Raw genomic sequence first — 25,247 nt, 5'->3', positions numbered from 1 at the left:
CAAAAAGAAAAGGAGTACTTGTGGCACCACAGTTACTCCTTTTCTTTTCACTTAACAGAAGTTCTGAGGAGTTGTGAAGAGCATTCCTGATCTGTTCCCGACAAAAGCATCCCACAGACAGACAGACTGACCCTTTGTTCCCTCCGCCAGCTTTGAAAGTATCTTGTCTCCTCTTTGGTCATTCTGGTCAGGTGCCAGGGAGTTTATCCTAGCTTGTTAACCCTTTACAGGTGAAAGGGTTTTGCCTCTGGCCAGGACGGATTTTACAGTTCTGTATACAGAAAGGTGGTTATCCTTCCCTTCATATTTATGACAGTGCCCCTGGGATTGGAGGAGGGGTGGGACACTGGGAAGGAGGATAGGGGCAGGGACACCTGTCAGCCCCAGATTCTCTCCCATATGTGTGCCACAATCTGGAACCCCCCCAATCCATCTACAGGGGTATGACCCTTTCTCTGCCCCTCCACGTGTGATCCAGCTTCTGGAGGAGGCGTGCCTATTTGGAGAGTGAGATGTTCTGAGCTGCTTTCCCTACCCACCATGTGAGGTGGGATCTTGGGTTCCCTGCCCATGTGTGGGATTTGACCTCCCTTCCATGTCCCCCTCGTGAGCCAGGTTCTGGAGTGGGCTAGTTGTTCTGGAGTTGCTTGAGCCCCATTTCCTATTCCCATCAGGTGATCTGGGATACCTTGTCCTTCTAAGGGGATCTGAGCCTCTCTCCCTAACCCCCACATATGAACCAGAACCTGAGAAAGCCTTGCCTCTGTGAATGGGGAGCTTAAAACAGACATGATGCTCAGAGCATGCCCCCCAAAATACAGTGCTGACACTGGGGTGAGGAACTGAGAACAGTTTGCTTGACACATATCAGAAACTCTCCAGCACTGGGGGGGCAGGAAGGGAACACCCACTGACATTGAGGGGGGATCATACTTCTCAGAGCTATTGTTTTAGGCTGTATTTATCTGCATTGGTAATTCTTTCAACTGAGAATCTCACTTAACATCCCTCTGAGCCTGCTGTAATGCTGATGGATGTGTAGAGCCCCTCTGTTCCATTCTCCCTGTAATTTCATACAATATTATAATGAAGTGCTAGCTCTTCTTCAGCTAAGGTTGGGAAGCCCTTCCTGTGTAAAGGACAACTCTTCTAAATGCTCTAAAACCGCATGTTTACACAGTTTTTCTTGAAATTTGCTACTCTTCATGTCAGTTTAGGGGGTAGGGTTAGCTATGCAAAAGTAGGTCATTTCAGCAAGATACAGCCCCCAGGGAAAAAATAGCATTTCACTAAGTTCACATTCTAGCAACTTTGAAGTTTGAAACCTACCATGAGTAGAAATCTGAGAATGAACAGTAAACATTTGAGAAAAATCTGCCTCAGTCAAAGTGTGGTTTTGATTTGTTTTTTGAGAAGTACAATCTGAATACAGAATATTCAGAAGGCACAGGAACTATTTTTGAAAAGAAAATAAATTACACGTATGAATGCGCACTGGGACTGTAGGTGTGGTTAAGGGGCAAGATAGGTGGTAATTGGGAGGGGCTGTTTGGTTGTGCCATGAAGGATGCAAGTATCCTGGAGAGGAGGATAAATAGGAATGGGTTGTAGGAGAGGGAAGAGAAACTGGGGGGCTCAGGTAAGGGAGAGAGGGTAAGGATTAGAGGGAATGGGAGGGGAAAAAGAGAATTGGAGAATGGGGTTGGGGGAGACTTTCTGCCCTGAATTCTCTCCTTCCTTATGAGTGCTGGGATCTGGATGAGCCCTGCCCCTGTGCAGGGGTCTGAGCCCCTCTCCCTACCTGCTGTGTGATCTGGGGAACACTGCTCCCCTTGGTCTGTTTGAGCTTCTTGACCTGCTCCTCCATGGGAGGTCGGGGGGGAGGAGGAACTGAAGGTAACAGATTTAAACATCTGAAATCCAGAAAATGAATAGTTAAGTTACACATCACTGATATGTGTGAGTGGAGCTGGTGAAAGTGTATGGGAGATGGGCTCAGTTTGGAGAGGGGGCAGACTGGGTGGACCTGAGGCATGGCTGGGGAAGCCTGACTGAAGTAGGTGCAGGAGTCCCATTCGCAGGTGGGCAATGGAAGTGAGGTGCTAGTTGAGTGTGCATCTGTGGCTACATAAGCAAGGTAGTGTGGGGCCCTCCAGTAAAGTGCTGCCTGTGATATTTTTAGTCAGCAGCACAGGGCAGGAGTCAGCAAGGAGCAACTTCTTACATGTTAATGGCTTCTGCCGTGCTGATTAATGGCTTAATGGGAAGGGGAGGGGGAATGGAAATGTTGGCAGAGGGCTATATGTTCCAGGGAATGGTGGGGGATCAAGAGATGGAGAAGGAGAGAGACATACCAGATTTCTCTCTCACGCTTGAAGCTACTGTAACAACCAAGTAATAAAACTATTGAGGGTTTAGCACATAGATATGGGTGAGATTTTTCTCATCAGCTCTGTTAGCAAATACACACTGGCAAAATTTCAAAACATGACCATTAGCCCCATTCCTCTCTAACAAAATGTTAGGATTGGGGAGGAGCACTTAGGAATTACGTACCAATCATGTCGTCTAGTGGAAAAACCACTTGTCTAGGGGACTGTTCCTGGCTCAGCCACTGGCCTGCTGGGTGACTTTGGGCAAGTCACTTCAACTTTCTGTGCCTCAGTTTCCCACCTGTAAAATGGGGTTAATGATGTAAAGTTCTACTGCTGAAAAGCACTGTATAGAAGCTAGGGATTGATCTGTACTTAAAAGTGAGGTTGACATAGCTACATTGATCAGCGGTGTGAAAAAACACACCCCAACATAGCTATGCTGGCCTAACACCCAGTGTAGATGCAGCTGTGTTGACGGAAGAATGCTTTTGTCAACATAGCTAACTTTGTTAGGGGAGGTGGTGTCCCTACACCAACAGAAAAATCCCTTCCATCAATGCAGGCTGCATCTACAACATGCAGTTATGCCAGCATAGCTACAATGATATAGTTATGCCAGTATTGTCTCCATATATCTATCCTATATCTTTTGTTTATTACCTAGCCACAGTAACATATCAACTGCAAACCTAGGTGAGAACTACAAATGCCTAAATGAGCACTAATTCAGGGGTTCTCAAACTTCATTGCACCATGACCCCCTTCTGACAACAAAAATTACTACACGATCCCAGAGGCGGGGATTGAAGCCTGAGCCCGCCACCCAGGGCTGAAGCCTTCAGGCTTCAGCTTCGACCCCAGGCAGTGGGGCTCAGGCTTCGGGCCCCAGCAAGTCTAAGCCTGGTGACCCCATTAAAACGGGGTTGAGACCCACTTTGTGGTCCCAGCCCACAGTTTGAGAACCGCTGCACTAACTCCTACAAACCAACATTTCTCTTCTTCTGTTTAAAAAAGAACTAGGAAGTTAAATGGCAAAAAACTCCAGTAAGGCAGAGTTAAGGTTGCCTGGTGATAGCTTGTGCCCTTCCATAACACTGAGTTCAGCAAAACTCAAACTTTTGAAAACCAGGAATACAGAATTAAGATAAACACCCACACAATCTTAACTCTGCCCTCTTTGAGTGAGACCCCCACAAGACCCATAACTCACATATTTGCACTCTGTCTTTGCATTGTAATGGACAGGAGCAAACTGCGCTTCCCTATGTTCAAACTATGAGCCTACTCCCCCAACAGAATACCATACTTGTAAAATTTAACAATCACTTTATACCCTTTTACAGCCCCTTCACACTTACACACAGGTCACCACCTAAACTTATACTTTCTCCTGCGCATCATGAAATCCAGACTTCTCTCATATCCCCCTCACTATGACAGTACCCATGGCAAGAAGACCCCAGTACTCTCAACTGAGACAGACTACACAATTCTGTACTGAAATGATGCAGACTGGACTATCAAGGTACACATGCATCTCTTTCCTTTGATAACACAAATGGAGGGGGACTCAGAACCAGATCTCCTCATATCACAATCACAGCTCTTTCAAGTTGCTCCAACTTATTCCTCCTCTATTCAGTACAGTTACACCTAACACAGAGAATGCAGCTGGAGTGCATTCGGATAACTGCCAGTAGCTATTGCTAGTTCCACTGAGGGCAGAGTTAAGATTGCGAGGGCATTTATCATAATTCTATATTTCTGTGTTTTCAGAAGTTTTAGTTTTGCTGAACTCAATATTCTGGAAAGGGCACAAGCTATCAACAGGCGACCTTAATTTAATATAGCATTTTATATGTTCAAAGCACAGATTCCTTTGACTTCAGTGGCAGCTGTGAGTGCTCTGCACTTCTACAGATTTGACCATAAGCTCTCAAGTCAGGCACCCATAAAGTGAAGAACACCCAATTAGTGGTTACCTGTGAAAAGTTTCATTTAAGTGAAATGATTAGCATAATATAGGAATTCTGTAGCAGGAGCAGGGACAGCATTCAACTGCCTTAACCATAAGACCATCCTTTCTCTTCCTGAAATCCATAAGGTCATTCACCAGGTAACTTCCTATTACTGCAGCAAATGGGGCAGAGGTCATACAAACAGCAGCATCCTTCACTACACAACCTGTATTCCGTCCCTAGAGCAGGCCCACGTGAGTTATCAATGAGTTTTGACCCTTTAAATCCACTGCATAGACTTCTGCACCTTGAGCTAATGGAATAACTTACAGCAGTAGTAAGTTGTCAGCCTTTATGTGGCCCAGAACAAGAAGAGGAAACTTTTCCAGTAGGATTCACAGATATTTGATGACATCAGAGGAATAGTGAGACTTGGTGTTGTGGGTGTGGGACCCCCTGCATCCTCACCAGTCCACAATTTGTACTGCTTACACAGTCCTTCCCCATTTGAGGCACACACGGGATTTCTACAAACAAAACAAACAAAAAGGTACTTTTTCATCTCCTTCCCCTGGAAGAGACAGCGTCAGAGTGAAAGAAAAAGACAAATGTGGTCAGTCTCTTAGGAGGTCTTTTGGTCACCCCTTTGGGATTCAGTTTATCTGCATGTGTAGTGTCCTTAATCAGGGGGTAGGGTCACACAGGGACAGGTTGCTCGTGTGGCATCTACAGTTCATGCCCCAGTCTGCCATGGGGTGGAGTAAAACAGCTTTATGGTGGCTGATTGCTCATTAGGGAGCACCTGACAATCTGGATACCTTTTCCATTTACCTCAGTCCTGGCTGTGGGACACCTCCCATTCCTACCCCTATTTAACAGGGATAAAGCTGGGGCTAGGGCGGGAGAAGAGAAATTGCTGATTTTCTGGAGAAAAAAAAAATAGAGCAACCCTGAGGCTGTTCTGACTTATAGTGGGAGTCAAACCAACTCCCAGACAGGATCAAGAGGACATAAAAGTGGTGTGTAGCCATCTTTTCTGCCCCCTCACCTCACCTCACTCCACCCCTTTTGGTTCTGCAAAGGTATAACCCAATACCCAATTTATTTTTAAAGTGTTCTTAGTGTTGCTGAAAGATGCCAGATTGAAAGCGCTAGACAAGAAACATTTGATACTCAAATCCTGTTGTGATGGATGCCCTCATAATATATTTCTTTAGATAGATTTTCATTCACAGAACAGGTAAAGCGTGGTCAAAGAAAGCACTGCCTTCTCTCACCTCACCTTGCCAATGTGCTTCATGCCTAACCTGAAGTTCAAATTAAAGGAAAACGTATGAGTAAGATATGTTGATATATGCATTATTACTTATTCCCTTAACACTTAAAATGCTTTGTGGTTTCAGATTATACATAACGACGCAAAAAGCCAACCCCCATTTTCTCCCTGCAGTTTGTAATGTGGTCACAATGATCAACTTCACTGTAACATTCCAAGGTTTGCAGGACCAACTGTTGTCCACTGTAGTAATTCATGAAACACCCAAATTAGAGCAACAACGTTGTAAATTATTGGAGAGTATCTCTGCTGACCAAATCACACTCCGAGAACTGGAACAAAAGTCACTTAAACTGCTCCAGAAAACAGAAGGTAAGCAACAATGTTACAGAAATTGAGGACACACTGTGGATCTGTTTGAGGAAAGTATAGAACAAAATTGCTTAATATGCTATACAGTAATGTGACAGTGAACATGGATAATTTCTTAATGTGCCTTGCAAACAATAAACTTCTGCTTCAGTTTCTTCTGTTAATTCTTGTGTGTGAAATTATCAGGTAACTTTATTTCTGTGAATTTATTTTCATTACAATTTATGTAAAGTATGAAGATAAATATAAATTATACAGCAAGACAATAAATTCCATATAAAAGCAAATAATGTGAAGTACAATACTAACATCAGTTAGGTTTTGTGTGAAACTTTGTTTTTGTTTTTTGGGGTTTTTTTTAAACTAAATTTATTAATACAAATACACTTTATGAAGTAATCTCCATAAAATACAGCATGGCTTATTTTTTAAAAATGTGTTAATTTGTCTGCTGCATTCTAGCTCACAAATTTTAAATTTGAATAAAACCTTTTTTACATTTTAGGACACATATTAGATGACCAGGACCTCATTGACACCTTAAAAAGAACAAAAGTTACTTCAAAAGAGATTTTTGAGCGTGTTGAAGCATCAGCAAAAACAGAGGCCACAATTGAAAAAACACGTAAAAACTATCTCCCTATTGCAACTCGAGGTGCTGTGCTCTACTTTGTAGTGGCAGATCTTATTAAGATAAACTATATGTACCAGTTTTCATTAGAGTGGTTCCATAAGATCTTTGTAGAATCTATGGATTCTGTGAATAAACTGCAAAGTCAAATTTCTCTGTCAGATTCAACTTCTTCTGTATGTGGAACAGTACGAGCCCTTAGCCGGCAGAGAAGAAAGCATTCCACCCAAGAGCACTGGGAAGAATGTGAGAATGAGACGGACAGCTTTAACAGGCATCTTAAAGATATAATTGACATGTTGACGAATAATGTTTATAAGGTGAGGTGTCACCAAAATACAATACAGTTACTTACACATGAATCTTCTTAATTACTATAAGAAGCTTTGTGTCTGAAGTTATGTCTACACTATGAGCTATGGGTGTGATTCTCTTGCTTGTGGATGCATACTGCTAGCATGAGTATAAACAGCAGTGTACCCGCAATAACTTGGGAAGCCGCAGTGGAAGCACGGCTCAATTGTGCTGAGTACAGCCTCCTCTGTATGTACCCATATGTACTCAGCATGGTTCAGCTGTGCCTCCATTGCCTCTACCAGTGCTACTGTGACCACACTGCTATTTATATTTATGCTAGCAGTATTCAAGCAGGAGAATCACAGCCCTAGTTTGTAGAGTAGACGTTGCTTTAAATATCTCCTTTGTGTGTTTTCTAAGTATATTACACTATTAGTATTGACACACACCTTTCCCCCTCTACAGACAGTTTCTTCTGCCCTCTTCACTGAAAACCAACTCTGCTTCTCTTTCCTGCTCTGCACTAAGATCATGCAGAATAACTGTGGTGAAAATCAAGCCCAAGACGAACTTGGATTCCTACCTGAGCATGAGTGGAACTTCTTCTGCTACTCCAGCATGTTGGCAAATATTATGGATACACAATCAGAGTTTGAAAATTATGGTAAATAAAGCTCCTATCCTTCAGTTATACTTATACAACCCCACTGAAATTAAAGGGGCCTCATGAGTGTAACTAAGAGCAGAATTAGATACCTTTAAAGAAACACAGATGAGGTAATAAACATATATATTTAAATGTCTTTCTTGCCTCTGCTGTTAATAATACTTTCTACTCTGTTACAGTGAAGTCACTGGAGTTTCTCTGGTTTTACATCATATAACTGAGAATAGAATTTGACCCTTATAACAGTAGAACTGAAAAGTTTGAAAAATCTCATGAAATGTTCAATAGAGAGCCTGTTATTGTTGTTGTTTGTTTTTCCTTCTTGAACTGGGTTTGACTGTAAATCTTGACTAATCTGCTTATATCCAATTTCACTTTCTGATTCTCATGCACTACGATAATTCTGTTGTGTGATAGATTGCAAATATTTCAGGAAAGTATTTAAATACAAAAAACATACTTGCATTTTTATAAACCATGAAAATATTTAATTAACAGGATTTTTGTAAAATACAAGCCTTTTATTGTTATGTTTAATATAAAACCTAAAATTTGGGCCTGAACTGCATGACACAGTGCCGTTGTAACAACATTTCTTCTTTGAGTAGTGTTCCTATGGGTTCTCCACTTCTGGTGCACATGTGCCCCATATGCCTTTGATCAGAGATCTTCAGTAGTAGTGCCCATTCGGCCTGAGCATGCGCTCCAGACATCCTCATACCAAGATATGAAGATATCTGTAGAGCTGTGTGGACAAACTGTCTTCAGTTCCTTCTCAGTTGCCCTTCAGCCTGAGACAGAGCGTTGAGCATGCCCATTTCAATAGTTAAGTATAGTTATTCTTTTGTTTCTTTAGTTTCATCTAGTTCATAGTATTTAGTTTTCGTAGTTCTGTTGTTTGTTGTTTTCTCCCTTTATTTTTCCCCACTTCAAGGGTTCTTATATATATTGGCATTTTTTTTATATGCCAGGATCCTCAGGTTTTAAACGTTTTCCCTCATGCCGGGAAGCTCTCTTAGTCAGTGATGAATCTCTTTCCACAGATTAAAGAACCCATCACAGTATGGGATTTGAACTTTTTCCTCAATTCCCTTATGAGATGTTTCTTTTGAGCCATTAGCTACATGCTCTTTATTTCACCTATGCATTGAAACAGCATTCTTGGTGGCTGACACTTGTGCCTCCAAGGAACAGAGAAATGAGGGCATTAATGGCAGAGTCTCCCTTTACAGAGTGTTTCAAGGGAAAAGTTTTGTTATGACTACATCCCAAATTTCCATCTCAAGTGTCTTCTGAATTTAATATTAATCATGTCATTCATCTCCCAGTTGTTCTCCAAAAGCCACATCAGACCAGGGAGGAAGCTACCTTCCATACCTTGGATATCAGAAGGGTATTACCTTTCTATCTAGACAGAACAAATCCATTTAGAGAGTCTCCAAGACTGTTTCTATCCAAGACTCTCAAAGTGGACCTCTCAATGATTTATTTCATGTTACAAATCTATCAACATCCAATCTCCTTCTAGGATGCTAGCTCATTCTACAAAGTCTCAGTTTACTTCTGTGGCATTACTGAAAGATGTTCCAGTTGTTGAAATTTGAAAAGCTGCAACTTGGACTTCACTGCATATTTTTTCTAAACACTGTGCTTTGGTTCATGCCTCTAGCTCAGATGCTGCAGTTGGCTGTGCAGTTCTGTCCTTCAGTATTAGACTTAACTCTGAAGCTCCCTCCTCTTTCCAGGGATACTGCTCAGAAGTCACCTGAAGTGGAGTACCCATAGAGACACTACTCAGAGAAGAAGGAGAGGTTACTTTGTGCAGTAAAAGAAATTCTTTGGGATGCGTCTTTCTATAGGTGCTCCACTCCCCAGCCTCCTTACCCTCTGCCTCAGCATTTCCTTTTGCAGAACTTTGTGGTAGAGTAGGAGCAGAGAGTAATTCACCTGCACGGCTCTATGTATCTTTAGTATTGGGCGCAGGGATATCTGGAACAGATCCATGGGCCGAATGGACACTGCTACCAAAAATCTCCAATCAAAGGCAAATGTGGTGCATCTGCACCTGAAATGGAGCACCCATAGGGGAACACATCTCAAAGAACTCCAGATACTGCACAGAGTAAATAACCGCTCATTCGAATTAAACAGCATTAACATTGGTAGAATAGTGTAATGGTAATGTAACAATGCTGTTTTAACATCCAAAAAGCATAAAGAGTGATCTTTCTAGTCTCCTTTATATTATCAGTTTATGATCAAACTTAAGTGAACAGACCATAGTTACTTTTTTTGCATCAATTAATTTTACTTGTATGACATGTGGATGAAAATCTAAGAAGCAAAGGATGAATGTGTTCTAATCCTATAATTCTTGTTCCTTAGGTTCACATATGTTTAATAAAACTCCTAATCTCTGGATTACTGAATCTATGTGGAAGGAATGTCAGTACATAAGCACTCACATGCAACCTTTCAATCTCTTGTGTGACTCCCTTGCATCAAATTCCCAACAGTGGAGTTCTTTCCTAAACAGTGATAACTTATATTATTTACTTAGCACACGTTACAAGCCAACATCATCACAACAAGGTACAAGCTCATAATTTTACTTTATTTTGTTTAAAACTTTAAATAATCTTGGGTAAGGAATCATGTATCCTCAACTGTGCCTAGTAAATCTATATACAGTGTTGTAGCTGTCAGTACCAGGATATTAGAGAAACAAGGTGGGTGAGGGAATATCTTTTGTTGGACCAACTTCTGTTGATGAGAGAGAGAAGCTTTCAATCTTACAAAGAGCTCCCAGACCTGAAGAAAAGCTCTGTATAAGCTCGAAAGCTTGTCTCTTTCACCAACAGAAGTTGGTCTAATAAAAGATATTACCTCACTGAACTTGTCTGTCTCTCTAATATCCTAGTACTGACTTAGCTACAACAACACTGCATATAGATTTGTTAGTCACCTCTACCGCGTAGTAAAGCATGTATGTCAATCAAGAGGTTTATGATGACTTTATAAACCAGGAAAGTAACATTTATAAGGCTCTGATTCAGGAAGATACTTCAGGCTTGTTTACACACACAAATTGTACCACTTTGATTCTACCAATTTAGTTAGTGGTACAACCTTTGACAGGGTTATTGGCCTAGTACAGTGGTCCCCAAACTTTACACGGTCATGCCCCACCCTTACCCCTGTCTGCGCCCCTGCAAGCCGGGGCCAGGAGTGGGGCCACAGCTCCACGGTGGGGGACAGACATTGACAGGAGTAAGGGGGCAAAGGCTAGGGCTTTAGCTGGGGGTGGGGCTGGGAACAAAGTCTCAGCCAGGAAAGGAGCTGCAGCCAGGGCCTGAGGCTGGGCACAGGGCTAGGGCCGGGGCTGTGAGAAGCTGTGGCTGAAGGCCGAGGCTGGGGGTGGGTCTGAGGGCGGGAGCAGAAGCTGCAGCTGGGCCACAGTCAGGGGCTGGGGCTGGGAGCAGAGCGACAGCCAAGAGCCCGGAGCCAGGGCTGCGGCAGAGCTGGGGGCAGAGCAGGGCTGTGTGGCACTCCCTCCCCACTCCCTGTGGGAGCTGGCCTGGGCCCCGCCGCTTCCCCCCAAACATTCTAGTGGGCGTGTCCCACAGTTTGGGGACCACTGGCCTAGTGGATGGGAGGGAAGCTGTAGACATGATATATCTTTATTTTACTAAGGCTTTTGACACAGTTCCACATGACATTCTCATAAGCAAACTAAAGAAATGTTGTCTAGATGACATTACTTATAAGGTGAGTCAAAACTGGTTGAAAGAATATTCTCAAAGAGTAGTTATCAATGGTTCATTGTCAAATTAGAAAGACGTATCTTGTGGGGCTCTGAAGGGGTCTATCCTGGGTCTGATACTATTCAATATTTTCATTAATGATTTGGTTAATCAAGTGGAGAGTATGCTTATAAAATATGCAGATGACACCAAGCGGGGGAAGTAGCAAACAGGTGGAGGGCAGGATTAGAATGCAAAATGACCTTGACAAATTGGAGAATTTGTCTGAACTCAACAAGATGACAGTCAAGAAAGACAGGTGCAAAGTACTACACTTAGGAAGAAAAAAAATCAAATGCACAACTACAAAATAGGGAATAACTGAAGAGGCAGTAGTACTGCTGAACAGGGTGTGGGGGTTATAGTGCATCACACATTGAATATAAGCCAACAATGTGATCCAGTTGCAAAAAAGGCTAATATCGTTTTGGGATTTATTAATAGGAGTGTCCTCTGTATGACATGGGAGGTAATTCTCCCACTCTTTTTAACACTGGTGAGGCCTCAATTGGAGCATTGTGTCCAGTTCTGGGCATCTAGGAAAGATGTGAATAAATTGGAGAGAGTTCAGAAGAAAGCAAAAAAAACTATAAAAGTTTAGAAATCCTGACCTATGAGGAAAGGTTTAAAAAAAACTAGGCATGTGTAGTCTTGAGAAAGGATGACTGAGGAGGGCACCTGATAACAATTTGTAAATATGCTAAAGATTGTTATAGGAAGGACTGTGATCAATTTTCCCCCATGTCCACTGAAAGTAGGACAAGAAGTAGTTGGCTTAATCTGCAGCAAGGAACATTTAGGTTAGATATTAGAAAAATCTTCCTAGCTATCAGGATAGTTAAGCATAAAATAGGCTTCGAAGAGAGGCTGCAGAATTCCCATCATGGGAGGTTTTTAAGAACCGGTGAGACAAACACCTGGCAGGACTGATCCTGCCTCAGCACAGGGGCCTGGACTAGATGACCTCTCAAGGTCCATGATTCTGTGATAACCACCTCCCACCCCACATCAGAAGGGACACAATTATACCACTATAAAGGCACTCTATCCTGATAGAGCTATTCCTGTACGGGAAGAGGAATAAGCTATACTGATGTATGGCATCTTTATACCTGTATAATTGGGTCCACATGAGGGGCTATACCAGAATAACTATATTGGTAAAACTTTCACACAACTCTGTAAATCATCCCAGATACACTTTTGTGATCGTGTTCATATCAACAGACCTGAAGGCTTACTGTGTAAAGTTGGCTGCATATAATGCTATGTACTGTAATGAACTGGTTGCTGTGCATGTATACCACTGCCCTCCACTGGATAGAATCTGAACTGCTCTAGTGTCATAGGCCCTGTACTGCTAATAGCTATTGAGATTCTCCTTTAGCTGAAATGGTAGGGGTTTGTGCTTTTGGAGCAGGATGTCTACATTCTCTACAACGGTAGAGTCCTAGAGGGCCAGGGATTTGTTACAGTATTATTCAGATGGTGCCATTCTTGAAACTGATTCAACTGACAAAAATCTTACGTTTAGCTTTTAAAAAGTAAACAAAAAGCCATCTAAAGTCTTTGATCAATGGCTACTTTTAGTGAGGTACTAACTGGAAAATATAGTTAGGCAGCTAAGTGCTAGTCTTTTTTATTTCTGTTGTATATTTGTAACTCTGGTTTTATGGTTCTATAACAGATACAGACCTGCAATCAGATGCACTGAAAGAAAGAATTGGGCTTGATAGTGCCGTGGTAGACTTTCATTGGGAGAATCTTTCTTCATTTCAAAGAATTATATTGGTAAGAAAAGAAAATGATGAAGGAATATTCTTTTACCAAAAATTTTAGACACTGTTGACCACTTAGTTAGATATAGATTTGAGAGGACTTTATAGCTCCTAAATTCCAAAATATTTGTCAATGATGTAATGTTGAAGACACATAAAATAAGTTTGGCAAAACTCCTATAAGAAAATAAAGGGGGCAGGTTTCACAGAAAGCTATTTATAATGCAATTAAATCATGTTTTTTTCTGAATAAATACATTACTGTTCATTTTGTGAAATAAAAAGAATTATAAGGAGATCCAAATTCTCATCTACATTCAGGTTGCTTTGCACCATACCACAAGTACAAAGGTTTGGTTCAGCCACTTCTCCATCATGACAGAGAGATAGCCACACCAAACTTGAGTGAGAGGTGTTGCAACCTGGTGCACAGGGTTGCAGTACTGCTCAGGTTTGGTGTGGCCATCCCTCCATCTGACAGGAAGGCAGCCAGGCCAAATTTGAGTGAGCGGCATTGTGACCCAGCGCACAGGGTCACAGTGCTGCACAGTTTCTTTTGGTTTTTTGTTTTTCCCGGTTGTCAGCAGCCCCCTAAGATGACGGTCCTGTGCAAGTGAAATGAGTGCACATTGGTTAATCTGGCCCTCTCTCCAATTCCCAGTTTTATTAATTTTATGGATTTCATAGAATCATAGAATCGTAGGACTGGAAAGGACCTCAAGAGGTCATCTAGTCCAGTCCCCTGCACTCATGGCAGGACTAAGTATTATCTAGATCCTCCTGACAGGTATTTTTTTTTAACCTCCTCTTAAAAATCTCCAGTGATGGAGATTTCATAACCTCCAAGGCAATTTATTCCAGTGCTTAACCATCCTGACAGTTATGAAATTTTTCCTAATGTTCAACCTAAATCTCCCTTGCTGCAATTTAAGCCCATTGCTTCTTGTCGTATTCTCACAGGTTAAGGAGAACAATTTTTCTCCCTCCTGCTTGTAACAACTTGTTATGTACTTGAAAACTCTTATCATGTCCCCTCTCAGTCTTCTCTTCTCCAGACTAAGCAAACCCAATTTTTTCAATCTTTCCTCATAGGTCATGTTTTCTAGATCTTTAATAAATGTTGTTGCTCTTTTCTGGACTTTCTCCAATTTGTCCACATCTTCCCTGAAACGTGGTCCTAATCAGCATGGAGTAGAGCAGAAGAATCACTTCTTGTGTCTTGCTTACAACACTCCTGCTAACATATCCCCTTTGCCTGATTTTAAATCCTGCAGCAATACTCCATTCTCTCACACACAAACACACTGCCTCCCTCTTATACCCATGTCAATATACACATACACACACACCCATGCACACAAGAACCAATCATCCAATCTGTTGTTCACTTACTCTCTCCCAAACACACTTATTAAAGCTGTTATGCCCCTTTCCTTCAATAGTCAGTTATCTCTTTTTCCAAGGCTTAAGCTGCTTCCTTTTTTACCAAGACTTTCATAGAACTTTCTTTGTATTTAGGATTCTTCTGAGAGTGATTGTCCACACAGATTCCACTCTAGGTGCATATGTGCCCCATGCATGTGAGATCAGATTCTTTTAGAATAGCAGTGTCCATTGGGGCTGTGCCTGTACACTGGGAGCCCTCATGACTACCATAGCTCAGGGTGCTGTTTAGACAAGCTATCCCAGACAGAACCTCTCCATTTATTGAGGAGGCCTATTCCTTCTCCAGAGCATAGATGGCCTCCTTCGAAGGATTGTGTACATATACATTCCACTGTAAGAAACAAGGTATCTCTGAAATCTGTTCACCTTCCAGGGGTAAGGAACACAATTGTGGATTTCCTTCAAAAGAATTTCATAGACCAGCATAAGTGCCCAATGAGGAAGGGTATTCTTCTCCAGGTCTTCTACTAGTGGAAGGAAGCATCTGATGATAAATTTATTTCTGGCTAATCTGAACAATTGCAAGAGAATTTGCTCCACGGTGAGCCATAGCCCCAGTTCCATTACAGATGCCTTCCTTCTCCTCTAGTCCACACATCTCCTATTTGCATTCCCTCCAGTTCTTCTCATCCCAAAAGTACTCCAGAAACTGAAAAGGCACAAGGCAACATTAATCCTAGTGGCATTGGCTTGGCCAAGCGGTATTGGTTCACACACCTACATCAGCTCTCCATCAAGTCACTGATAACCTTGCCCCGAGTCAAGGATCTCCTCTCTCAGAACCAGGGCAAGTTTCATCTTCCAGCCACCAATCTCTCCACCTCATTGCATGGATGATCTCTGGTTGCATACTCACAAGAGAGTGTGCCCAAGACAGCTTGGTGAGCATCAGAAAAGAATCTACTAGAGCCACATACACAGAAAGTGGAAGAGGTTTTTGATCTGACCGCAATCTCAACAGTTACTGCTCCATCACACAGAGGTAAGACATATACTAGGCTGCCTACTGCATCTGAAATCATCTGGCCTTTCAAACAGTTCTGTTCACTTCGCCAATTCTGCAGTACACCATGTTCTGTTCACCATATCTGCAGTATACCCACCAGTAAGTGGGTTTTCTATTTTCTCTTACTCTTTGGTTTCTAGATCTAGTCAATGTCTTCCTTCCCAGGTCTGATTCAATAACATGAAGGGATCTTAACCTAATCCTTTACAGGCTAATGGGTCCCCCCTTTGCTCTTCTGGCAACAACTTCACTATCTCTGTTATCTATAAAGACTGTGTTTTTGTTGGCAATCACCTCACAAGGAGAATTTCAGAACTTCAAGCTCTCCTAGCTGACCCTCTTTTCAAGGTCTTCTGTAAAGATGCAGTGAAAAGCAGGCTGTGTCCATACTGTGGAGTGTAGCTACATACAGCAAAAAAGGGTTCTGGCAGCAGGGAAAGGCTGCAGTGGGGAAAACTTCCCCCTACCAGAGCCTTTCCCCGCTGCAGTAAAAGACTCCCCACTGCAGAGCCTTTCCCCACTGCCTCCCCCTACCCAGAGCCTTTCCCTGCTGCTGGAGCTGCAGCAGGACATAGACATGGGATGCACTTCTTGGGCATATAGAAAGCCATGAGGTTCTCAGGTGGCTTTACTCACCTAAGCAGTGCCTCACCATTTACACTGCTATTTACACGTGTGCTAGGGAACCATGCAGTGTCTGTATTCCACACACTGCCATAAGTATAGACATAGCCTTATCTACACCCAAAGTTTGCCAAAAATAGTGTCAACTTTCCACCTGAATCAAACTGTCCATCTTCCAGTGTTTTTCCCAAAACCCCACACTTTCAGAGTTGAAAGATTCCACACTGTAGATGTCCCAGTGTTCTGGCATTCTATTTAGACCACACTAGGTCCTTCAGAGCTCTTTCAAGCTTTTTGTAGCCTATGCCAACAGAATCAAGGGCCAACCCATGTCAGATCAGAGAATTTCATGTTGGATTTCTGACTACATTAAACTCTACTATGATATTGCTCAGTTCTCTCCTCCACTGAGAATAACATCTCACACTACCAGAGCTTAGTCCATTTCATCAGCTTTTCTGAGTAACATCCCAATAACGGATATCTGCAAAGCAGCAATGGGGTTGTCTCTGTATACCTTTTCCAGACATTATGCTATCACTCAAGCCTCTCATAACAATGCAAACTTTGTAAGTTGGTGTTACAGTACCTGTTCAGATGATCCTAAGTCCTAGCATCTGTAAGGGAACTGATGATGAGTCATCTGCAGTGGAATATATATGTACACAATCACTCGGAGAGAAAAAAGTTCCTACCTGTACAAAGAAAAGGAGTACTTGTGGCACCTTAGAGACTAACCAGTTTATTTGAGCATGAGCTTTCGTGAGCTACAGCTCACTTCATCGGATGCATAGCATATCGTGGAAACTGCAGAAGACATTATATACACACAGAGACCATGAAACAAAACTTCCTCCCACCCCACTCCCCCGCTGGCAACAGCTTATCTAAAGTGATCATCAAGTGGAGCCATTTCCAGCACAAATCCAGGTTTTCTCACCCTTCCCCCCCCCCCCCCCACACACACACATACAAACTCACTCTCCTGCTGGCAACAGCCCATCCCCCTTTGAAACCCCTCTTTATAATGCGCATGATAATCAAGGTGGGTCACCTCCAGCACTAATCCAGGTTTTCTCACCCCCCCCACACACCCCCTCCAAAAACCACACACACAAACTCATTCTCCTGCTGGCAACAGCTCATCTTACAATGTGCACAGCAATAATCCAAGTTTAACCAGAACGTCTTGGGGGGGGGTTTGCAGGAAAAAAACAAGGGGAGACAGGCTACCTTGCATAATGACTTAGCCACTCCCAGTCTCTATTCAAGCCTAAATTAATAGTATCCAATTTGCAAATGAATTCCAATTCAGCAGTTTCTCGCTGGAGTCTGGATTTGAAGTTTTTTTGCTTTAAGATAGCGACCCTCATGTCTGTGATTGCGTGACCAGAGAGATTGAAGTGTTCTCCGACTGGTTTATGAATGTTATAATTCTTGACATCTGATTTGTGTCCATTTATTCTTTTACGTAGAGACTGTCCAGTTTGACCAATGTACATGGCAGAGGGGCATTGCTGGCACATGATGGCATATATCACATTGGTGGATGTGCAGGTGAACGAGCCTCTGATAGTGTGGCTGATGTTGTTAGGCCCTGTGATGGTGTCCCCTGAATAGATATGTGGGCACAGTTGGCAACGGGCTTTGTTGCAAGGATAGGTTCCTGGGCTAGTGGTTCTGTTGTGTGGTATGTGGTGGTTGGTGAGTATTCGCTTCAGGTTGGGGGGCTGTCTGTAGGCAAGGACTGGCCTTTCTCCCAAGATTTGTGAGAGTGTTGGGTCATCCTTCAGGATAGGTTGTAGATCCTTAATAATGCGTTGGAGGGGTTTTAGTTGGGGGCTGAAGGTGACGGCTAGTGGCGTTCTGTTATTTTCTTTGTTAGGCCTGTCCTGTAGTAGGTGACTTCTGGGAACTCTTCTGGCTCTATCAATCTGTTTCTTCACTTCCGCAGGTGGGTATTGTAGTTGTAAGAATGCTTGATAGAGATCTTGTAGGTGTTTGTCTCTGTCTGAGGGGTTGGAGCAAATGCGGTTGTATCGCAGAGCTTGGCTGTAGACGATGGATCGTGTGGTGTGGTCAGGGTGAAAGCTGGAGGCATGTAGGTAGGAATAGCGGTCAGTAGGTTTCCGGTATAGGGTGGTGTTGATGTGACCATCGTTTATTAGCACTGTAGTGTCCAGGAAGTGGATCTCTTGTGTGGACTGGACCAGGCTGAGGTTGATGGTGGGATGCAAATTGTTGAAATCATGGTGGAATTCCTCAAGGGCTTCTTTTCCATGGGTCCAGATGATGAAGATGTCATCAATATAGCGCAAGTAAAGTAGGGGCGTTAGGGGACGAGAGCTGAGGAAGCGTTGTTCTAAATCAGCCATAAAAATGTTGGCATACTGTGGGGCCATGCGGGTACCCATAGCAGTGCCGCTGATCTGAAGGTATACATTGTCCCCAGATGTAAAATAGTTATGGGTAAGGACAAAGTCACAAAGTTCAGCCACCAGGTTAGCTGTGACATTATCGGGGATAGTGTTCTTGAACTGTTGTTTTTCAAGATGTGTTGGGCACATATATATTCCACAATCTTCCCTCCTTCCCTGCTACTTCAGACACTAGATACACAGCAGTGCAAAGGACCAGAGAGGGAGGCAATAGATACACCCCTTTTATTCCCTTGGCTTGGCACAAGAGGAGAGTAGGGTTGCATGTGCTGCCGAGCGGTACTTCTAACAAAAATCACAGACTCAAGTGTGTTGGGCACCCATATACCTGCAAAGGAATGTATATGTGCACAGCACATCTTGAAGAACACAGCTACTGTTCAGGTATGTAACTGTTTTTTTTCTCACTGGTTCATCTTCACTCCCCACCACTTCCCAGACCACTGGAAATCAAGAAGGACAGAGGGCAGGGACTCACAAAGAATATCCATCTTTGTACCCCCCTGTGCCCTCCACCACAATATGCCTAACAACCTATCAGCCATCGCCTTACTGATCTCTGTGGGATATAAACCTTTATGCTACAAAGCCCAGTTTTACTGTGACTAGATTGAAGTCTCCCTCTCTGAAGAAGCAGATTCAACCTCCTCCAGTTCCTCATCTACTGCAACATCAGATTCTGGAAGATGAGGACATTGAGAACGTAGATGACAACTCCCCAGACCAATAACACCCTCTCCCTCATGGTGTCTTGTTCATTGCTTGAGGAAGCAGTTAATCCACTTTTTTGTGATTAATTTTTCTATTTATTTTCATAAAGAAACAGACAATGAAATGTAAAAAAAGATAAATGACTTATAGCTTGTATATGTTTCTGAATACTGCACGCTTCACGGGATTTGCAACAGATTTATGGAATTACAACTTACTAAAGCTGCAAAACCAGACAATACAAAACCAAGCCATGCTACATAGACATTACATGTTAGGATAGGGGTAATTAATAAAATAGAAGTACATGAGTAGGCAGAGGAGGGAAGGAGGGGACTGGAGTGAGAGGAAAAAAAGAGGAGGAATTAGGTGGAATTAGAGGTCTGGCATTCTTTGAGCTTTCTCAAATGTATTTAGAAATGGGGTCCAGATTTCTTTGAATTAATATCATTTCTGTCTACTGTGATAAGCTATTCTTTCTTTGGCTGCTAACTCAGACAGGTCCAAATACTGCCCAGTGCTGGAAATAAGCCTACTCTTCCATTTATGTAAAATCATGGGCTTGATGATAAGTGCAGCCCTCACAAACCAGTCTTTGTGTCAAATTTAAACCCAGTTTAGCAGGTAAATAACCTAAGATATAATTTTAGGATGAGGTTTGGCTGCTGAGGTCGAGCACTGTTTTAACTCTTGAGTTCACCTTTTTCCAGAGCTGCCTGACCTTTGGATAGTCCCATAGCACATATATCAGGGTTCCTTTTTCTTTGTTATAAAGCACACGCATCAGAAGTTAAGGCCTTTATCTTGTGCAACCTCTTTGGCATCCAGTATATTTTGAGTATAGCCTTTTGTTGTATCAAACATAGCCTGAGATCCACAGAGGCATTTTTAACGTTATGTAATATGCTCTGCCATTGAGATTCTTTTAAGGGCTGTGATAAATCCCCTTCCCTCACTTTCACAAAGAACTCCAGACTAGAACAAAAGAACAAACGAATGTCCATACTGGGTCAGACCAAAGGTCCATCTAGCCCAGTATCCTGTCTTCCGACAGTGGCCAATTCCAGGTGCCTCAGAGGGAATGAATGGAATGGGTAATCATCAAGTGATCCATTCCCTGTCGCCCATTCCCAGCTTCTGACAAACAGAGGCTAGGGACACCATCCCTGCCCATCCTGACTAGTAGCCATTGATGGACCTATCCTCTATGAATTTATCTAGTTCTTTTTTTAACCCTGTTATAGTCTTGGCCTTCAAAATGTTCTCTGGCAAAGAGTTCCACAGGTTGACTGTGCATTGTGTGAAGAAATACTTCCTTTTGTTTGTTTTAAACCTGCTGCCTATTAATTTCATTTGGTGACCCCATGTTCTTGTGTTATGAGATGGAGTAAATAACACTTCCTTATTTACTTTCTCCACGACAGTCATGATTTCATAGACCTCAATCATATCCCCCCATAGTCGTCTCTTTTCCAAACTGAAAAGTCCCAGTCTTATTAATCTCTCTCCTCATACAGATGCCGGTCCAGACCCCTAATACTTTTTGTTGCCCTTTTCCAGTTCCAATATATCTTTTTCGAGATGGGGGCGACCACATCTGCACGCAGTATTCAAGATGTGGGTGTACCATGGATTTGTATAGTGGCAATATGATATTTTCTGTTTTATTATCCATCCCTTTCTTAATGATTCCCAACATTCTTCCCCCAGAACCTTTATGGCTTTCCCAGAAAAAGTTAGAAGGCAACCTATGTCCACAGAGAGGTTATCAAGTGTGTTTCTGTCTATATTTAGTGGCTCTCAGCAACCCCACTACACAAATTGTTCCAGCACTCTGCAAGCCACCCTCCATCCCAGATAATCAGAGTCCTGTTCTCTTGTGAATCTTGTTAGCAAAGGAACTGAGTGGCTGTTGAGGCTATGCTGTCCTTTATGCCCTCAGCTGTGGTGGTTGCAAGTTCTCAGGGTACAGATACAACCCCAAGGGACACTGCTATCCAAAAGAATCCAATCTCACACACGGGACACATGCACAACTTGAATAGAATCCGTGTGGAAAACACATCTCAAAGAACCACAGTTACCATGGGATAAATAACATTTCTTTCACCTTCTTTTTAGCTTCTAGTCCTGATTTTATTTCACTTCTTCCCATATTACTTGATAAGTACTTTACTTTCCCATGTAGATATCTTTTGATTCATGTAAAGTGAGAGGTATACAATGACCTAGTGGTTTTAATATTGGTTAAGTAAAACACAAATGTTGAGATTTTGGAATCTTTTAGAACTGTATAGTACAAAACAACCTGACTTTATTTTTATCACAGGCATAATTATTATGCTAATATTAATTTAAATGACTTGATGAATTTGTTCTCTCATCTTCCATTGTTAGATTAAAATTCTCAGACCAGAAAGTTTAAATAGTGCAATACGAGAGTTTGTTATTGAGAAATTAGGAGCCAGATATCTTCAGACTGGAGGGATTAACTTGAAAGAAGTGTATGAAGACTCCAATGCCAGCACTCCATTAATATTTATTCATTCTCATGGTGAGATACTTATAAACTAAGAAGGGGCACATAAAACCTGGTTTATGAAGCATTACATTTCAGATTCTAGTTTAGCTTTTATGTTCAGTAGGTTTCTCCTGCTTCCTAGAGTGTTACCAACTTTTGCATTCATGTTATCCTTGTCTCCTGTTAAAATGAACAGCAAAGAGTGAAACTGGGAGTAGACAAAAATCACAGGAAAAAGGAGGGTTGTTAGGGATGCTCCACATCAATCCACCAGTACATCTGGCCTTGGAACTCTGCTCCAATCTTCAAATTCCCCTTTAAGACCCAGTTCCAAGGTAGCTGCTGGTAGGGGAAAGCCCTGCTCCTCGTCACCAGAGCTAAGGAGAGTGGTGAGGCAGCACAGAGTTACAAGGCCTGGCTTTAAATGGATTCCCCAAAAATACATAGGCAGAGTTTTTCTCCTTCTAGACTGCCTCACGTGGTTTTTCCGTGGGAGTGAGTGCTCTGGCCTTATATTATCTGTGCAATATTTAAAATAACACTAAATAAATAACTTAACCAAAAACATTGGTTGAACCACTTTGGCATTTTCCTGATAAGCAGTACTTCTGCTGTTCAGTATCATTTGCTGTGATAGTTACCATTTTTAGAAATACTTGAACTAATACAATCAAACCATCATTCTTATTGATCAGTGTCTCAGTGCTTTCTTCTGATAATATAACATTACCCATTTTTCCTCACCCCATGATTCCCTTATAATGAAATGTATAATATTACAAAAATAATAACACAGAGTACTATTCTTACAGGTGAGGTAATTCAAGATGACATATTTTCAAATATGTAACTCTAAAGATAATTTTTGGCTTTGGTAGCCTCATAAATAAATCAATTCCATGTTGTTACACAGGAATAGACCCAGCAGCTCACCTTCTGCGCCTTGCACAGGAAATAAAAGGAAGCACACAGCATGTGAAAATGGTTTCTTTGGGACGTGGTCAGGGAAGCAAAGCTGAAGATTTGATACATAAAGCACAGCTGTTGAGAGGACAATGGGTTTTCCTCCAAAACTGCCATCTTGCTGCATCATTTATGCCCAGGCTTTGTACTATTGTTGATTTGTAAGTGTTTTGTTTATATTCAAAATATAAATTAAGTTATAAACTTAACCCAGCCAAATCTGAAGCAATCAATATAAATGCAAATATCAATCTTTTTAACACAAGAGGTATGAATGAAGTCTCAGAAGAGGAACTGGAAAAAGTTTTCTTCTCCAAGTGTTTATATATTCTACTCTTGGCCAGTAATATCTGTTGGGCAGTTCCTACAACCTGAGTACCCTTATTCTCCTCTCCAGAGGGCGTAAAGAGGAGAGCCATGCCAACCTACTCTTGGTTCCTTCATACCACCCAGGACTGAGCGACATAATTGAGGACAGTATTTGTCTCTTGTCCACTTGTGACTGTTAATACAATCATTTTGTATATAGTTGCTTTTAGTGTGGATATAGTAGTTTATGATAGGTTTCCATTCTGCATAGTTTTTTCTTTGTCTTTTAGTTACCCGGTACCAGGCTTCTGACCTTATGGCTAAGCAAAAATCACCAGGTTTCATGCCAGGTGGCTATACCCTTCAATGACAGGCATAATAGATGCCTATTTTGTCTGAGTGAGTGGTATATTACCAACAAATGGAGCATTTGTTGGTCTTTTTTCCAAAAGAGCTCAAAAGCAAGGGAGGCTTATTTAAAGCTGTACCTCCTTGGCAATCCTATACTTGGTCCTGGACAAAAAAGATCTGCCTGGATCTAAATATTTTTCTACTAGACATACACTGGTGAATGTGAGTGCCACAACTTCCTTCATGGTTCCAGCTCCCAAAAAGTACTTAGCTACTTCCATTTCTAAATCCTCTCTGTCAGAGAGATTCAGGCTGTTACTGAATGTAGCAGACTGCACCAACTTAGTTCTGTTCTTTCCAACAAGAACACCAAAAGATTAGACCACTTCAATAGGAAGAGTTTTATCTCAGCTAATCTACAGTTCTGCATTGTGAATTATCAGACCTCAATTCCAAATATGATTTTATTAATTATAGTAAGTTTTCTAGGTTCAGTTTCTAAACTGCTCCAGGAACCTAAAACACAATTGCAGACCATTGTCTGAGTGAGTGGACAAGCTGATAGCTTGATTGTCCCTCCAAGCTTCAGTAGATGCAGCTGACACAGCTTCCTGTTGCATGGTGACTTTGGTTGCAATGAGATAAGCTTCATGGCTTCAATTCTCTGGGTTCCCCAAGGAAATTCCTACTGTGGAGGATCTCCCCTTTGAGGTTAACAACATGTACAGTGACAAAATGGATGAGTTGCTACAGTCCTTCAGGACTCTCATGCAACCCTGCACTCCCTGAGTATATACACCTCAGCACCTTGGAAAAGGCATTGCAAACCACCTCCTTTTAAGCAAGAGCCTGCTTCTGAGCCCTTTTACTGCCAGAGAGCCTCACGAGCAAGAGTGCGCGAGAGGGTAGGGGTCCTGCCTCATACTGAGAAAGAGGGACGATCAGCGAGTTATCTCAAGTGCCTATATACAAATGCAAGAAGCCTGTGAAACAAGCAGGGAGAACTGGAAGTCCTGGCACAGTCAAGGAATTATGATGTGATTGGAATAACAGAGACTTGGTGGGATAACTCACATGACTGGAGTACTGTCATGGATGGATATAAACTGTTCAGGAAGGACAGGCAGGGCAGAAAAGGTGTGGGAGTTGCACTGTATGTAAGGGAGCAGTATGACTGCTCAGAACTCGAGTATGAAACTGCAGAAAAACCTGAGTGTCTGTGGATTAAGTTTAGAAGTGTGAGCAACAAGGGTGATGTCGTGGTGGGAGTCTGCTATAGACCACCAGACCAGGGGGATGAGGTGGACGAGGCTTTCTTCCGGCAACTCACGGAAGTTACTAGATTGCAGGCGCTGGTTCTCATGGGAGACTTCAATCACCCTGATATCTGCTGGGAGAGCAATACAGCGGTGCACAGACAACCCAGGAAGTTTTTGGAAAGGGTAGGGGACAATTTCCTGGTGCAAGTGCTGGAGGAACCAACTAGGGGCAGAGCTCTTCTTGACCTGCTGCTCACAAACCAGGAAGAATTAGTAGGGGAAGCTAAAGTGGATGGGAACCTGGGAGGCAGTGACCATGAGATGGTCGAGTTCAGGATCCTGACACAGGGAAGAAAGGAGAGCAGCAGAATACGGACCCTGGACTTCAGAAAAGCAGACTGTGACTCCCTCAGGGAACTGATGGGCAGGATCCCCTGGGAGAATAACATTAAGGGGAAAGGA

The 25,247-nt window shown here is 42.4% G+C and overlaps 1 protein-coding gene across 1 annotated transcript in view; it reads left to right on the top strand.

Moving 5' to 3' along the window:
* DNAH14 (dynein axonemal heavy chain 14) overlaps positions 1–25,247 on the top strand; it is a 514,964-nt gene that overhangs the window by 426,391 nt on the left and 63,326 nt on the right. Inside the window, exons 70-76 of the mRNA XM_043543588.1 lie at positions 5,737–5,981; positions 6,487–6,932; positions 7,375–7,573; positions 9,962–10,168; positions 13,067–13,170; positions 21,780–21,936; positions 22,817–23,027. Coding sequence (XP_043399523.1) covers positions 5,737–5,981; positions 6,487–6,932; positions 7,375–7,573; positions 9,962–10,168; positions 13,067–13,170; positions 21,780–21,936; positions 22,817–23,027 — 1,569 coding nt within the window. The remainder of the gene's footprint in view (positions 1–5,736; positions 5,982–6,486; positions 6,933–7,374; positions 7,574–9,961; positions 10,169–13,066; positions 13,171–21,779; positions 21,937–22,816; positions 23,028–25,247) is intronic.

Source organism: Chelonia mydas, chromosome 3, assembly GCF_015237465.2.
Source record: "Chelonia mydas isolate rCheMyd1 chromosome 3, rCheMyd1.pri.v2, whole genome shotgun sequence".
NCBI classification, from domain to species: domain Eukaryota; kingdom Metazoa; phylum Chordata; order Testudines; family Cheloniidae; genus Chelonia; species Chelonia mydas.
Note: the sequence above shows the minus strand (reverse complement) of the source record. Positions and strands in the feature narration are given on the sequence as shown.